Source organism: Micropterus dolomieu, linkage group LG02, assembly GCF_021292245.1.
Source record: "Micropterus dolomieu isolate WLL.071019.BEF.003 ecotype Adirondacks linkage group LG02, ASM2129224v1, whole genome shotgun sequence".
NCBI classification, from domain to species: Eukaryota; Metazoa; Chordata; class Actinopteri; order Centrarchiformes; family Centrarchidae; genus Micropterus; species Micropterus dolomieu.
This window is the reverse complement of record NC_060151.1, coordinates 18126492-18142049: the sequence shown is the minus strand read 5'-3', so window position 1 is coordinate 18142049 and position 15558 is coordinate 18126492. Positions and strand designations below refer to the sequence as shown.

The following is a 15558-nucleotide window of genomic DNA, read 5'->3' as shown; positions in this document are numbered from 1 at the left end:
TATATAAATGGGGTAAATGTAGTGCCATGTTTTCCTAACCAGTACATTTCTCATCTGCTATTTAACCTGTTCTTCATAAAAGATAGGCCTCTTTTTATATGACTGTTGCTTTGGTAGATTTCATCTTAGTCATTGAAACCATAGAAACAGAATATCTTCGTGCAGTATTTACTGTGCATTTTTCCAATCTTGATGTTCAGAGTAATGTATTGATTTTTTGGTTTTACTACTTTTCAATGTGCAACTTCTTTCTTGTAACTGAAAATTAACTACAATAAAAAACAGAAGGTAATGTGGCCTTTACCCTTTTAATAGTGAACATATTTCAGATTCACTTACACAAATTGTACTCTTACACGACTCCACAGTGAGTTCAGAGCATGAGTTACAAAACAGTGTGTGTGGCGGTGATTTAACGCCTCGCTCTGTGACACTTCAGCAGGTCAGATGCAAGCTCACATGGTTTGCTTGACCCCTGCAGCTTGAACAAAGGGGTCACTGCACAATCATTATAATGCTCTAAAACATCTTAATGCCTTTCTCTTCAGCACTTGCACAAATAATTTATAGTGCACACCTGCAGTCACTGGTTTGATGAGGTTAATGAGCCTGGACGTGCGTGCGTGCCTGTGTGCCTGTGTGCACGTGTGCCTACGTTTGTGTGTGTGTGTGTGTGTGTGTGTGTGTGTGTGTGTGTGTGTGTGTGTGTGTGTGTGTGTTGGGGGGATAGTAAGTTTAAACCTTTCCTTTGTCTCCCTCTGCTGGATAAATAGACATGACCGTAAATGCTAAATTTGATCACAGTTTTTATACGGTTTTACAAAAACGAGACAGAGGAATGCACGCCAATTCTGAAACGTGATAATAAACATCACTCGAAGCAGTTTATATTCAGCAGCTTGAATATGTACACAAAAAGCAAAAATAGCTTATTATACCTACAGTGCTTAGCATAACATTACAAGCTGTATATAGAAATTTAGACAGTTAAAAAAAATAAATACATTGAGAATTAAATATCATTGTAATCATACATGGAAATAAATGTGAGTGTGTGTGTATCTGTAAATCATGGTGTGTATAATTCCTTCTTCCTGACACATTGCAGTCCTGTATCCAGTAATGTTTGTTTTAGTCTGCACAGAACTGAGTAGAAGGGCACATTTTGCTATGCATGGTTAATTCAACATCTGAGTAATTTAAGTATGTATATATTTGGGATACTATATTACTGAGAACAGAGGGAACCGTATCTTTTGACATCTGAGTAGCAACAATTCTGATTTCTGCAAACAAGTCACGCACATAAGTTCTGCACATTCAGGTCAGGATGACTTACCTCTTTCAAGTATGTAAGTTGCATAACAGATGAGCAAGTTTGGCTAACATTCTTGGAATTCAGGCTGTAGGTGAGGCTGGAGCCCCTGTGGGAATGGTAACTGCGGTCTAAGCGTCTCACCTTGAGGTCCTTATCTCTGTGTCACCTTTAAAGCTAGGGTAGGTAATGTATTTTAGAAGCATTTTCTATATTTGTTGAAATTCTCTTTACACCCCAACAGCAATCACCAAATCAAATGCTCTGGGGGAAAATCTGGAATCTGTGGCTGCCACAGGCCTGTAATAAGCACTTGACTTGCCTACCTGCATGCATTCTGGCCATGCACTAATTGCACATGAAAATGTGTGTTTGGGGGCAGTAGCTTTGGAGGGAGGCCTGAAGGGGGGGGGTGGGATTTTTCCATTGGATACTTTCAACGTTTATCCAACGTTACCTTCCACTACTTCAAGTTTTTATAAAGGCTTCCAATATGAGATATAAAATATATCTCTTCCACTCCTCATTCTGCACAAACGATTCATCCAACAGTCATGGTTTGTGCTTAAAATAGGCCTCCACTGCAGAGAAAATGGGAAAAAATAACTATCAGACTCAGAAATTGAGGGAGGGGTGGGAGTTAAATAATGACTTTACTTGGTTGGGTGTTCAATTTACCTGCATACTCCTGAGGCAGCATTGGTCTGTTGATAACAGTCTCAATTGCAGCGATCCAGTCTTTCTGATCCTCTTCAGTCTCGCATGCACATAAGAACTTCCTTTCTGGGGTCACTATGGTGATTCCAAACTGCCAATGATTGCCCTGAATGTTCAGGGGGAGCCCAGCAAGCACAGTGTAGCTGTTATCCTTGCCACCAATGAAAACCTCACCTCGTGCATAGGCGTCCTGGAAGCAGAGGGAGAAACAGATACAGGTGTTGTTGAACACCGAGTTGTAGGTTCATTAAGGAACAACACATACTTCTAATTTGAATGACTGTGAATAACCATGTCTTATTTCAAAGGAAACACTGCTGGTTTGGCATGTTGATGAATAGCTGTCTAAAAGGGAAAATACTGAGTTTTTGTCCCTTCGAAATAGACAGACTGATGCAAAGTAGGAAAAAAAAGGCATAGCAACACCTGCTGGTCACAATGCGTAACTAAAGCATTTTCCTTCTGACATGCAGCTTTCATACCAGTGGATCTTTGAAGTACATGAGCCTCCTGTCATCCATCGTGAACCATCTCTTCTTGAAGCCCTCTGTGTGCTGTGGGACAGAAACATGTGGCAGCAGCTCAATTCAGAGAGCAACAAATGTCAAATGACATGGCTTTCATGTTCTGAAAGACGCTTTTGTAGGCTTTGCATATTTCCCTAACTTCTAAATCGTGTTGTGGGAAAGAATCAACAGAAAAAAGGCTCTACCTTTGGACCAGTCTTCTCCATGTAACCCTCCTTTAAGTAGTTCCTGGTTAACTTTGGCAACAACTAGACAAACAAAGAGCAAAGACTTACTCACTTATCAACCTTGTAAGTGCAAGTGCGTGTGTGCATGTGCGTGTATGTACTCACATCAGAGACGGGAGCTCCAGGAAAAGCCACCTGCAAGTAGTGAAACCTGGCGGCTCTGATGGCGTTGAACCAATCTACCATTTCCTTTGAGACAAGACAACAGCAAGTTCGGTGACTGACTATTACTGCAATATCATCTCCTCACCTAGTGCCTAGTTACCTCCAGCACTACACACAGCACTAGACAAAATGGCTAGAAACGCCATTTGAAAAGCTCTAAGCCCAGGGGAGATGTTCTCCATTTGAAAGAAGTAGCATATTATAATTTACTTATAAATAAGTAGCTATTGTGAAGCATCATACAAGTAAACTTCAATTATACGCTGACTTGTAATGACAAACCATTTCCACAAGAGGGACACACATGCCTTTTCGTGCATCCTCCGACCCCCACCACCACCTAAAACACAGATCAGAGAGGCACCACGCCTCACCTTTCCATCCTCATGGTAAACAAAGATGTTCCTAGTGCTGTTGTCCTTCAAATAGTTTATCTGCAGGCCGTGGGCAGTGCCGATTTTTGTTGGCTGGAATGTGGCATTCACAGTATTGATCTTCATTATTGCTTTGGGCTCTCTTGCCTGCAGAGAGAAAAGACATGTTTAGAAGATAGTCAAAAGGTATAGTCCTGACTCTCCTACTCTCTTATCCTTCTTGAAATGATCTAACAGTACATGGAATAGAAAAGCATGCAGAAGTTTATTGTACATTACAGTAAATGAGACACAGTGTGACATTCCGGCAAATGAAAACATTACTCAGCTCCACTACTACTAACAAAGGTACTTTTAACACAGAGATCAGCAGATCAAATACAGATTTTTTTTTTTTTTAAATAGAGAGAAAAAGGGAGAAAACACTCACATCATGCTTGTTGAAGTACTTCAAAACACCTTCCCGTTCAGATAGAATAAATTTTCGGCTGAGGTACTGTCCGTTGTCTCTGCCTCGTTTCCATAGAAACCCCTCTCTATAGCCTGTCAGGAGGGGAGACACAAGGGTCCCATATCATTGACAAGGAGCAGGAATACAGAGAGAGAAAAGAGAGGGCAGACTTTTAACATGATACTAATTAGAATACCCCAAAATCTAAGGTACTGGTTCCCAACAACCGAAAGAGAATTGTGGTGTCTCCCTGGGACACAAATTTACAAAAATACTTCTACATTTTCAAACTACGGATAAAGGGCAAAACAAACGATGTATATGAAATGTATTTATGAATTGTTTTTTCAGGCATGCTAGAGTTGGAAAGCCAGATTCAAGTATGTTGTGCCAAATTGAATCCGCACATCTTGAAGGATTCTTCTTTGCAAAGAAAAAGAAGTGTTCAGACTTTCCCAGATACAGCGAATGTTTCGTTATTCATTTATTTAAAACCAAACCTTTCATTACTGAGCACTTCTCCACATATTGCACATTGAAGCATCTATAAACTCGTTCTTGTGCTTTAGTTTAGAGATCATAGGATTGACAGTGACAGATCACATACTACAGACATAAAAATCAGGTTAGGGAGAAGAGCGAGGGAAAGCCTCACACAGCATCTGAGCTGAACAGACAAGCGTAGCAAAGAAGAACGCTCATTCACATATTTACATACTGTAAAAGTGTTCAGAATTTTACTCACTAAAAATGGCCCTGCGACCCATTTTGGGTCCCGACCCTAAGTTTGGGAAACACGCTGACAAAAGAGAAATTCATAAAGGGTGACCACAGGGAACATAGAGCTTTGATCAACTGGACTATTAGATAAACTTAAAATTCTGTGAGTTGAATTTTTGGGGGCAGCAGAACAACTGACATATTATCACCTCATAAAGTTGATATTGCAGACCTGTTAGCAAGTTGCCCATTTACACGCCCAGCAGACCCAGAGCAACATTAGCATTCTGTTTGGTGCCGTGCAGGTAGCATACAGTGGGTTTATCAGAGAAAACAGCTGCCTGCTGCGAGTGGAAACGAGGCTGATGAGTGAAAGTATGAATGATAGTATCATGCCAGGAATCAAGTGGGCATCTTCCTTCACTTGAATTAACCCCACAACATTTTCTTGGTAAATAAAATCTAATTAATGGTGATGCAGTACCTATTGTTTATTATCAAACTTTCCCTTGTGCTTATTCATCCAGTAAGTTGTGAGTGCAGTAAAACAGAATTTTTACATTACTTTCTGCAACAGTGGTCACCAAGAGTTTGAGACATCTTTAACGATGTAATATTACCCACAACAGTGACTGAGACACAATGCTGGTGGAAACCAGTGGAAGCTCCTACGTTGCAAAAAGCTGTAACATTGTTGACTTAATGTGTGTGAGTGTGTGTGCACACTTTTAGCTTGTGGTCACCATTCTGAGCAGCTCAGCAGAGGTGGGAGGAAACGCCTCTGCTGTTACTACACATAAATATTTCAGCTTCAAATGATGGCTTCCTCTACAAGCCTGAACATCACTGAAATAAACTCTCTCTCTTTCTCCCTCTCTAACACACACACACACACACATCTTGTTGGCTGTGTTCCTGGGCCTGTTCCTGACACTGGCCTCTCTGCCCATAGCGAGAGCCAAGAGAGACAGCACTGCAGGGAGAAATGTGTTGTCATTGCCCTTTGCACACCCGGCCAACACAGGCGCAAGTAAACTCACTTACAGAAAAATACCTAAATTGGTTATTTGTTCACAAATATCTGAGAACTGGATTCTAATACTATAATAATCTGGATCTTTCTTCAATTTGAAGTCCACAATTTCATGTTTTTTTAAAGGTAGTGTTGGCAGATTCAAGTAGGACTGTTAATACAAGTAGTGTTAAGCAACTTTTACCACTTTTCAGCTTTTCTAATATTAGTTTTGTTTATTTTAGGTTTTTATAAATATAATAAACCCGTGAGGCTGACTCACAGCTTCACATAAATAGCACTTCACTGTTTTCTTGTGATTACATGAAAATATCAAAAAATAGCATACTACATTAGAGAGAACAGATAATCCACTTGCCCTGCAAGGAACCGTTCAATAAAAGCATTTAAACTGACAGCAAAGTGCCTCAGTGCTGGCATAGTATGAGCTAAAGTGCAATGCAATAAAAAGCAAAGCACAAAGGGAGATTTTGAGAGAAAATTACACAAATGGAGCTGAAATTAAGAAACACTTGTGTTTGTCTGCTGGTCCATCTGCACCATTCTCTCTCCCTCCACCCATTCCTTTGTCCCTTCCCTTGCTTCAGTTCCTTGCTGCTTTTTACAGCAATAAAGTTGCCGTGGTCACTTACAGAGAGCAATAAACTTCTAGTTGAGCAACGCCTTCATCAATTATTCATGAGTCCGAAGGTTTTGTTCCACCGCTGAGAGGAGGGGGTAAGACTGTTCTCAAAAACTTAACAGAGCAGAGGACAGAAGAGAATTCATTCGTTGTAACGGCGTGTCAAAGATTAGCAAAGCCAGTTTTGGACTATAGCATATGTCTATCCTTAGGTCCTCTACAGATCGCTACAACTGTCTCCTGGCCTGAAATTTAGGAGCAATGTTAGAATACACAAAAGAGGCCATTCTTCCTCTGTGGTACAGACACACAGCCACATGCTCCTAAACCTCTGCACAGCAAAACAAAACAGGCCATTGACAGAGAGAGAGAGAGAGACAGGGAGCAAGAGTTTGACAGTCATGAGACTCTGATAATGGCACTTTATCTCATCTACCTTAAAGTGAGATTGCGCTTTGGCTTTTTGAAACAGCACCAATCCGTTTGAGAAATTTCAGGCTGTAATTTAGCATTTCAGTTCACAGTGAAATCACTTCTTAAAACTAACCAGTGATGTTTCAACTGCAAAAGCAAGATGTTGCAATTGCAAGTGTAACCCTGTGACAAGTGGTTTTAGTCAAAGGGGAACTGTGTTGATTTGACTGACATTTTAATATGTTTCCTCATCATGGGGACTAGCTTGCAAGCTTCTGTAGCATCACTCAACCACACTTTACCGCCCATAACTTCCCGGGGGTGGGGGGGGGAGGGGGGTAACACAGTAATGCCTTTAAATGGTTACCAAAAATGGCCACAAACCTTGTCTTCTATCAGGTCAAACCAACATCAACTTCCTGTTGACCATCAGTTATTTTTATTAACACATCATAGCAGAGCATAATAGATATGCCTGACTATACTAACAGCTTCCTATTTTCAGCTGAGACTGTGCTAAATCCTCATGAGAAGCTGCAGCAGAACACTGAGTTTCTTAAAAAGCATCTACGTCTATGACCCGGTTACATTTAGACATCCTAGTAAGCCATGTTTATTAATGTATTTGTCGACAACCATGCATTATTGAACATCTGAAACTGATCAGCAATCAGGGTGGTGCCACTTTTTCTCTTTTAATGAGGCAGCACTGGGCAATTAGCCAAGAGTCTTTTGTCATATGTGACACCCACAGGCACATGATTCAGCGTCATAGACAAAGATAATGATTATGTAATACACATTTTGTAAAGATCTGACCTTATGCCTATGACAAAATGATTTCACACAATGATGAAAGGGCAAGACATATTGTAGTTAGGCAGTAACAGATGGGTGTAGATAAGAAAAGGGCAGAAGGAGGACACCAAAGTTTTCTTCCCTTGATCACCAGCCTTCATTGCCTCTGCAACATAAGCCTTGATGACACACCGTCTATCTGCCATATTACCTAACAAGCAGTCAGAAAATCCGACTGGTGGGCTAATTGGACTGGGCTATGTAAATGAGGAGTGGACAATGGTGCCTACTGTGCCATGAGTTATTTATTATTACACCCTTTGATAGTGTAATGTACTTAGCAGGCCAAAAAGCACCTCCCACAACACACCTTGAACCAATGTTAAGTACGGAGCTGGAGTCGGGATGTGGTTAGCTTAGCTTAACATAAAGACTGGAAGCAAGGAGGAACACCTAGCCTGGCTCTGTTCAAGGTGAAAAAATACCTTTACAGCTAACTTATAAACCTGATAATTTGTTTCAACTGCACATTCAAAGAAATGTAAAAACAAAAGTGTCAGGTTTTCAGAGTAGTTACAGAGTAGATACTGAACTACTCCCTTAAGTAGAGGCAGCAAAGTTGCGTGTGAGATGAGGCATCCCTTCCCTTCCTCTTTCACTCCTTATCTTGGATTTCATCAGCTGTTTTACCCAAGAATGTTGATAATGATAAATGGATGAGGCTGTTTCCATGCTGAGTATTCATTCAGCGCTGAATAGGTGGTGCTGTGTGAGACGCAGACAAATACTTGTTTTACTGAGCAAGCAAGGAGTATAATGTGTTTGTGCGTGTAACTGTACAGGGACGCATTTTATTCTTACCTGCCGAGTAGGGCTCCTGCTTCTCCACACACACAAACTCCTTCCTCTCGTACTTGGCTCGGATCCATTGTTCCCGCAGGAGCCTGCAAAACAGTTGGTGTTGATGTTCTCTTTATGCTTGAGCTAATTTGTTGGAAACGTCTCATTAACTTACATGGATATGGAGCCTCTTAGCGACATATATAAGACTCTTTGTGTTCCCTTGTTTGTATAATATATATATATATATATATAAAAATACATATCTCACATATCTCTATCTCATTCACAGAGCATCATGCATAAACAAACACCTTCCATGTGTATCCATCTTCAGCATGCAAGATACCTCATTATTTCAGCATGTTTAACCAGCTATTTGGCTTTCAGCAAATCAGCATCACAGTATTTAATGTAATGGCTCTGTACAACAAGAGTGCTCAAAGCCCTACCCCCTTAGATTAGCATTTTTCCTTTCTTCTTTATTCAGTCCTCCTTTCCTTTGTTGTGTGTTAAACAATCACCCCTCATAAATACAATGCAGGTCCATCCCAAAATTCACATCTCAGTGTTTTGTTGTGACATATTGATATTTATGTCACGGGACCGTTGAGAATGAACCCTTGTACTGAACTGTTGCTTCCTGTTCAAACTACAGGAACTTGTCATTCTTATCACTGAGGAGGTTCTGGCAACCAAGACCACTATGTTGTTGAATGCATCCATCCATATGATGAACAATAACTGCAGTCTTAAAGATGCTATAAATAATATTTTACTGTCTTTACTGTCTCAGGTTGTTTATTTATTTATTAGTTTATTTGACAGGGACAGTGTACATTAATTAACATTGCTGCAAATGCACCAGAATTAGCCAAAAGGCTATTTTTCATCCGTTGTCCCTGGACAGATCTTAAAATTGTCTACCTAAAAAAAACAATAAGAAGATTACAGTGAACAATACAAATATAAAAGAGCAGTAAAACAGATATAACTCTTCAAATCCTGTTGATAAATACAGTGTACAAGTTTGCTATAATACAGACATTAGGTTAAAAAATAAATAAATAAATACATAAAAAGCGGAGAAGGTGAGGATATAAGTTGGTTTGCATAGTGTACACTCAAACTACATGTTTCTGTGACCTTTTCAGGACCAGAAAATGACTGTACACAAATGCACAACAATATTTTTATAAATCAGCTAATTATAGAGAAAAAAAAAAAAAAAAACTTACATACAAACATACAGAAACATATTTATTAACGGCTGAGACCTTAACCTTACATTTGCTGTATTGCAATTGTATTAGTTAGAATATTCTAACCTTAATGATGCCAGAGAAAAACAGCCCCAAGGTAAGTTTGTAATGTTCTATAGTATTTTTCACCAGCAGTGGTACTGCTAGTAGAGAGCTTGTGCGGGAGAGAGAGAGAGTGTGAATATGGACAGATGTTTAAGTGATATAAAAAGTTACTATAGGCCTAGGATATAGTGTTTCTGTTCTTTGAACTCACTGTAGAACATTCCTATTGTAATACTATGACGTTATAGTAAATGTATAGTATTACTATGGTAACTTTCTATAGTGCATCCTAAAAAAAATTATTATTGTGTTATTTCTATAGTAATTATGTTTAGCAATACTATAATGTTTTTGTAAGACCAGTCTCCTCCTCACAAAGGCACACTGAGAGAAGGGCCGTCTATGCAATGATGTAATACTAAATGATGTGCGATACTCATGTTTTTTTATATTCATTTGAATGGCCAGTATGACTTATGTCTAATAGTTATTAACAACAAATTACAACAATTTGAGAACGCTACAGCAGGCAGCAAACCTGAACACCAACATACTGTATGTCAAAGCAGCCACAGCAGCTACCCAGTCAACAGGAACTAATGCATTGGAACTGAAGGAGGACGAGAGCGAAGCGACCAACGACAAGTTCATCGTGGTTTATAATAATGCAGCGCAGTGAGGATACAGACGTTTCATAGAGGAGATCACCGTCCATCTCTGTTGAGACTCCGGTCTGCAGTGTAGTTCATTCGCTTAACTGATAAACCACAAAACTGTAGAGTAACATTAGGCAAAACTTTTTATATCACTTCCATACTTCTGTCCATATTCACGCTCCCTCTCTCTTTTGCCTGCACAAGGTCCCTTACATTTATCCATTTAGCTCAGCTGACCTACTATCCAAAGCGACTTACAATTGCTATGTATGTCAGAGGTTGCACGCCTTGGAAAAGAAACATTTCTACAGTGTCCCTCTGTGCTGCAGACATGTGCTAATCATTCTTACATTTAGAGGTGACCACTGGTACCTTGACCAGACATCAAGGTGGGAGGAGGGAGACACATCACTTACGTGCAGTCTTTGTGTGTGGGACGGTAGTAGAAGGCAGGAACTATCTGTTCATATTTGGCCTTGGCAGCATTGTTACCCGCAGAGTTCATAAACTGCAGAGAGGAGGAAGAGAAACATCTGATGTTTGTAATTGACATCTGTGTGTATTAGTGAAGGTGTATTTGGTTGATGAGGGCAGGTTGCACACTCCCACACACACACACACACACACACACACAAATGAGATGCTTGAAGCTCAGCGTTTGTCTGGTTGACACCTTGCCCAGAGGGAGACTGGGCTGCTGTCATGGCTGCTTCTTCTTTTGTGCCCCTCTATTTACTGCTGAGCATGCATTAGTACCACAGCTACGAAACAACAGCACGCGCGCACACACACACACACACACACACACACACACAAAGACATATAAATCAAGGAAGAGAAAGACAGAGAAAAAACAGCACACACCTTCCTTTGTTACACACATTCACACAGAGTAGACAGCAGCATGATACAGTTAATCTGACTGGACTAGATGTCCTCCTTGAAAGTTTCACTGTGAAATCGACCTGTCTGTCAAAAGAGTTCAGCAGTGCACACAACCAACACCCTCCCACACATTACACAAAGTTATTGGTTGTATCTGCCAGCTGCTGGCTCGTGATTTTCAGGCCAAGCTGCATTGAGACGGATGACTCGTCTAATTCTTCCAAGCAGGGATGAAGGGACGGAGCGGCAGGCAGAGAGTGCCGCTCACAGTGGAGCAGGCTCGGCTGGGTGAGGGCAAGGCCAGAGGCTGCAGACGTTTCTCCAAGCCTGGTTTCGGACTTTAATCGATGGCTGGTCTTCTTTCACAAAACACAGGGCTTTGTACTTTGTTCAGGATTTGTATGAATAAAATCATTCAACACTCTCTCTCCCTCACTCTCACACACACCAGACAGGAGTTCTCACCTCCACCTCAGAGGAGCTCCAGGGATCCAGCAGGATAGATTTCACCTTGCTGATCTGAGCAATGTTTCTATGGAGGCCTGAGCAGCTGTGACACACAAACACACCTAGGGTGTAGGATCCCCACTCCGGATCTGCAATACAGTATAAAGACACATGTAGGTGCATATAGAAACCATTCAAAGGTTTCAAAAAGTCTGTTTCTGACTAATTTCTGAACTTCCTAATAAGGAGGGCTCAACTGTACTTGAAGCAGGTTCACCATAGCAGACAACCAAAACAGTGGTTGATACATTATTACAGGCAGACAGAACTATCACACTAGGGGAAATCAGTTCCACATCTATAGAAGGTTTTTATATGATTACTATTGTAAACATGTCGGAAATGTTAGCAGAGAACTTAGATAAAGGTTCAAGACATTGTAATGACAGAGTGTAGTTCAGATACTGGAGGCGACATACAGAAGAAAAAAAAATGTGTTCACATCAGCCCATACCAGAAGCAAGTCACCCAATCAACCTAGATTTAACAACTCAGTCCACATCCTGCAGTGAATAAAGTTTAATAATATATCTTTTCTCAGAGGCAGGCACATTCATATATGTAGTTATATAATAGGTATATCATGATATACACACTTAATATCCGTTAAAGGCTCAAAGCTACCAAATTGGAGCTACAAGGTTTTGACTGAACATTTTAATGAATAAAGGAAATTCAGGTATATATATCGTATATAACACAGCTTTACAGTGGGTCATTGCCTGGGTCCAGACCTTTGAATCCGTCCGCTCCACCAAGTTGACAACTGACAATTCTGACTGATACCAGGCAGAGTGTGTGAGCCATTCACAGTTACATTACATTTATCTCTCTAACCCAAAGAAACAAACATCAAAACAAACATTAACTTTTGTATGTCAACCCAGTTATGTTCCAGCACTCATGACATGGGAAGTGAAGGGTCAGAAAATAACACACTTCATTCACACATTTCTTTAAAGGGAGATAAAAGTGGAAGAAGTGTGCTGTGTGGAAAGCATACATTTTTGTAAGCCAAGGAGTAAATAACAAGACAGATTATTTTGCTGACAAGAAACAGTACACTATTCCATTTTAACTCAGGTCTGTGAACAGACAGGAACAAATGCAGCAAATGTGTGAATGCCTACACATACAGCTCCTCCTACACTACAAAGTTTCATATTCAGAATCATTACTCAGTGCAATGCAAGGTGAGATTACAGCTGCCGTGGTGGTTATTCTGTAACTGAGCCAGAGAACTGGGGCAGTGTCAAGTAGTGTGTATCAGCATGCTGCAGCCATTCAACCATTACTAATAAAGTCAACACACACTGCAAAAATAGCATGAGAACAACAAAAAAAACTCCATGACTTCCTTGTACATAATCACAAAGCTGCACACATGTAAGACCATGCATCTGTACACAAGAGACAAGAGGCTGATGTGCACTCAGCCACTCCCATCTTCTGTCCATTATGTGGGCCTGTTACAATCAACCAGTCTAACAGAGAAGTCTTCAAGAAGAGGATGCACACAAAGTCAGACAGCCAGCTACAAAATAATAAGACATAGCCCAAACAATCTCTGGTTTGAGCTTCCCAAAACTAAAAATATCTTTGTTTGATTAATCTGAAAAAATAATCATGTCACATTAATTGATAATGAAAACTGTTAAACTATTGTTGGGCTTCTGTAAATAACATCACAGAGTACAGTCTAGACCTGCTCTTTTATGAAAAGCGCTGTGAGATAACTGTTGTTGTGATTTGGCGCTATATAAATAAAACTGAATTGAATACAAAACAAGCGTTTACAACCCCTAAATATGAGCATCCTTTGAGAGACCTGCATGGATTAACAGACTTGAAGTGAGATGACTGAGTAAATGCTCTAATATATTTATTAGCCCATGGCATTTCACACTGGAGCTTCAATATTTCAACAGTACCTTAGAGCCAGGAGCAGTACTAACATGATACATTCGGCTAACTAGAAGACTGGCTTTCACTCAGGCTTTAGATGATCATTTATTTCACAAACCACACCTGTTTGCCTATGTTTTATTTCCTTCTTGTGTGCCCATGTACTGAACTGCAGGTCTAACAAGTGCATACCAACTATAGGTGTGACAATCAGAGTGTGTGACCTCCAGGAAAGATTTGGTCCCTCAGCAAACACAAAATACATCTGAAAAAGACACTACCAAATAGACCTACTAAATAAATAGCCTACAGCTGGTTCTTAAATACATTATTTAGTTGCGCATATATTAGAGTCCTTACCATTGCTCTCTCTCTCACACACACACACACACACATCATTATGTCAACTGTTTTATATTTCATAACCATGCCAAGGCCACACTTCGTGACTGAGAAAAGAATCTAAACGACCTTGTCCTCTCACGCGAAAAAGAACTGGAGACACGCTGTTAACTTGTTACAGCCTCCATATAGGCTACAGTACATTTGTAGCTTAGCCTGTAATAACCCACAAGAAGTGACTCCCCCTCTAGCCTACCTGCAGCTCCGCAGTCCACACAGTGTCCATTCCCAGGTTTCCCCAGAAGCTGTTTCATACGCTGTCTGTTCTTGTCTTGATCCGAAGTCATAATGCAAATGACTCTCCTCAGATGCCTGCTCAGCGGCTGAAAACCTCAAACTCTCATGCATCGAAAGTAAGATTGCCGCCGGGCGCGCGGGACTGAAATTGTAACGTCACAACGCGCTTTTAATAGAGAAAGATGTAGCTAGGCTAATGTGGTGAGGAGGAGGGTGGCTGAATAGTGGAGCGTGATCAGACTAGTGTAGATGCTGTAAAACTCATGTAGATACAACAATAAAGTGTAGGCTTTTAAAGCCTTGTCTCTGTCCCTCTCTAGAGTGAGACCCCCAGCGGCCATTAACGGTGTAAGGAAACGTGCTCACGACACTGACTGATCTTGTTTACACCCACATTCACCACTTTAGAGACTCAAAATATCTAACTAGGCCTATAACGTTAGGCTATTATTCCTGATCTCAAGATAGATGAACAGACGCGGTTTGTCAATAGTAGGCTAATTAGTGGGGAATTGTTCCCTTAAGATTTTTCGTTTAAACACAAACGTCACTTTACTGCAATGAATCCTTGATATGTTATAAATGTGGTGCAGGAGGCTCACTCTGGGCTATAGCCAGGATTTTAGAAATATTCCAAAAGTCATAACTAAGTCCTAAAATTGTCCCAGAAGCACCTACCCATCCACCTAAAGAAATCTGACAAGTTACCACCCAACTCAAACATCATGGTCTGCCTGTTATGTAGGCCTACTTGTGGTGCAGGTAAACTTCTAAATCCCTGTCATTTTAGTTGATTTTAATGGAGTTATGTAAACTGAGATTCAGGACGCCTGTCTCTCACTAATTCGACCACAGTGCCTCATTCAATTCCTCCAATCAACCACCTGTGCTTCACTCATTTCATCCACCTGTGCCTCTCTAATCCAATCACATGCACTCAGGTATATAAGCCTGTCTAACCCGTTTTTCAGTTCTTACATCTCTTTCACCCAAACTGTTTTTTTTTCTCCACCTATTTTAATGGGCAGCATGGTGGCCCAGTGGACAGCACTGCGGCCTCACAGCAAGAAGGTTCTGGGTTTAGACTTCGCTCGGCCCAGGCCTTTCTGTGCAGAGTTTGCGCGTTCTACCCGTGTTTGCATGGGTTTCCCCTGGGTGCTCTGGTTTCCTCCCACCATGAAATACATGTATGCTAAAATCCACAATTCTGCCAAGTAATCATTTTGTCTTTTTCTACAGCGGAACCAAAAGAGGGTTCATAAGACCAAGCCACTTGTCGAGACGAGCCCCCACCCTGAGTCTCGGCCCCTCAACGACCTCCTTGACCCCTTCATCCCTCTCCCCTTGACCCCCTTTCATAACTATTCATTACAATAAACCACTATAAGATCAAACATTTGCATGGTCCTTGTTAGTGAATTTATTTCCATGAAATTTAGGCCAAAAATGTCACTTG

General features: G+C 40.7%; 1 protein-coding gene across 1 annotated transcript; it reads right to left on the bottom strand.

Annotated features, from left to right (window-relative positions):
* Nucleotides 1–294: 294 nt before the first annotated feature.
* Nucleotides 295–14983, bottom strand: LOC123957172 (arf-GAP with dual PH domain-containing protein 1-like). Its single transcript, XM_046029781.1, has 11 exons — nt 14062–14983; nt 11517–11647; nt 10583–10674; nt 8225–8307; nt 3756–3868; nt 3326–3472; nt 2892–2975; nt 2745–2807; nt 2515–2586; nt 1994–2222; nt 295–1896 (listed from the first exon to the last, which is right to left on the bottom strand). The coding sequence occupies exons 1-11, from the start codon at nt 14150–14152 to the stop codon at nt 1868–1870; spliced, it is 1134 nt and encodes a 377-aa protein (XP_045885737.1). The 5' UTR covers nt 14153–14983; the 3' UTR covers nt 295–1867.
* Nucleotides 14984–15558: the final 575 nt, after the last annotated feature.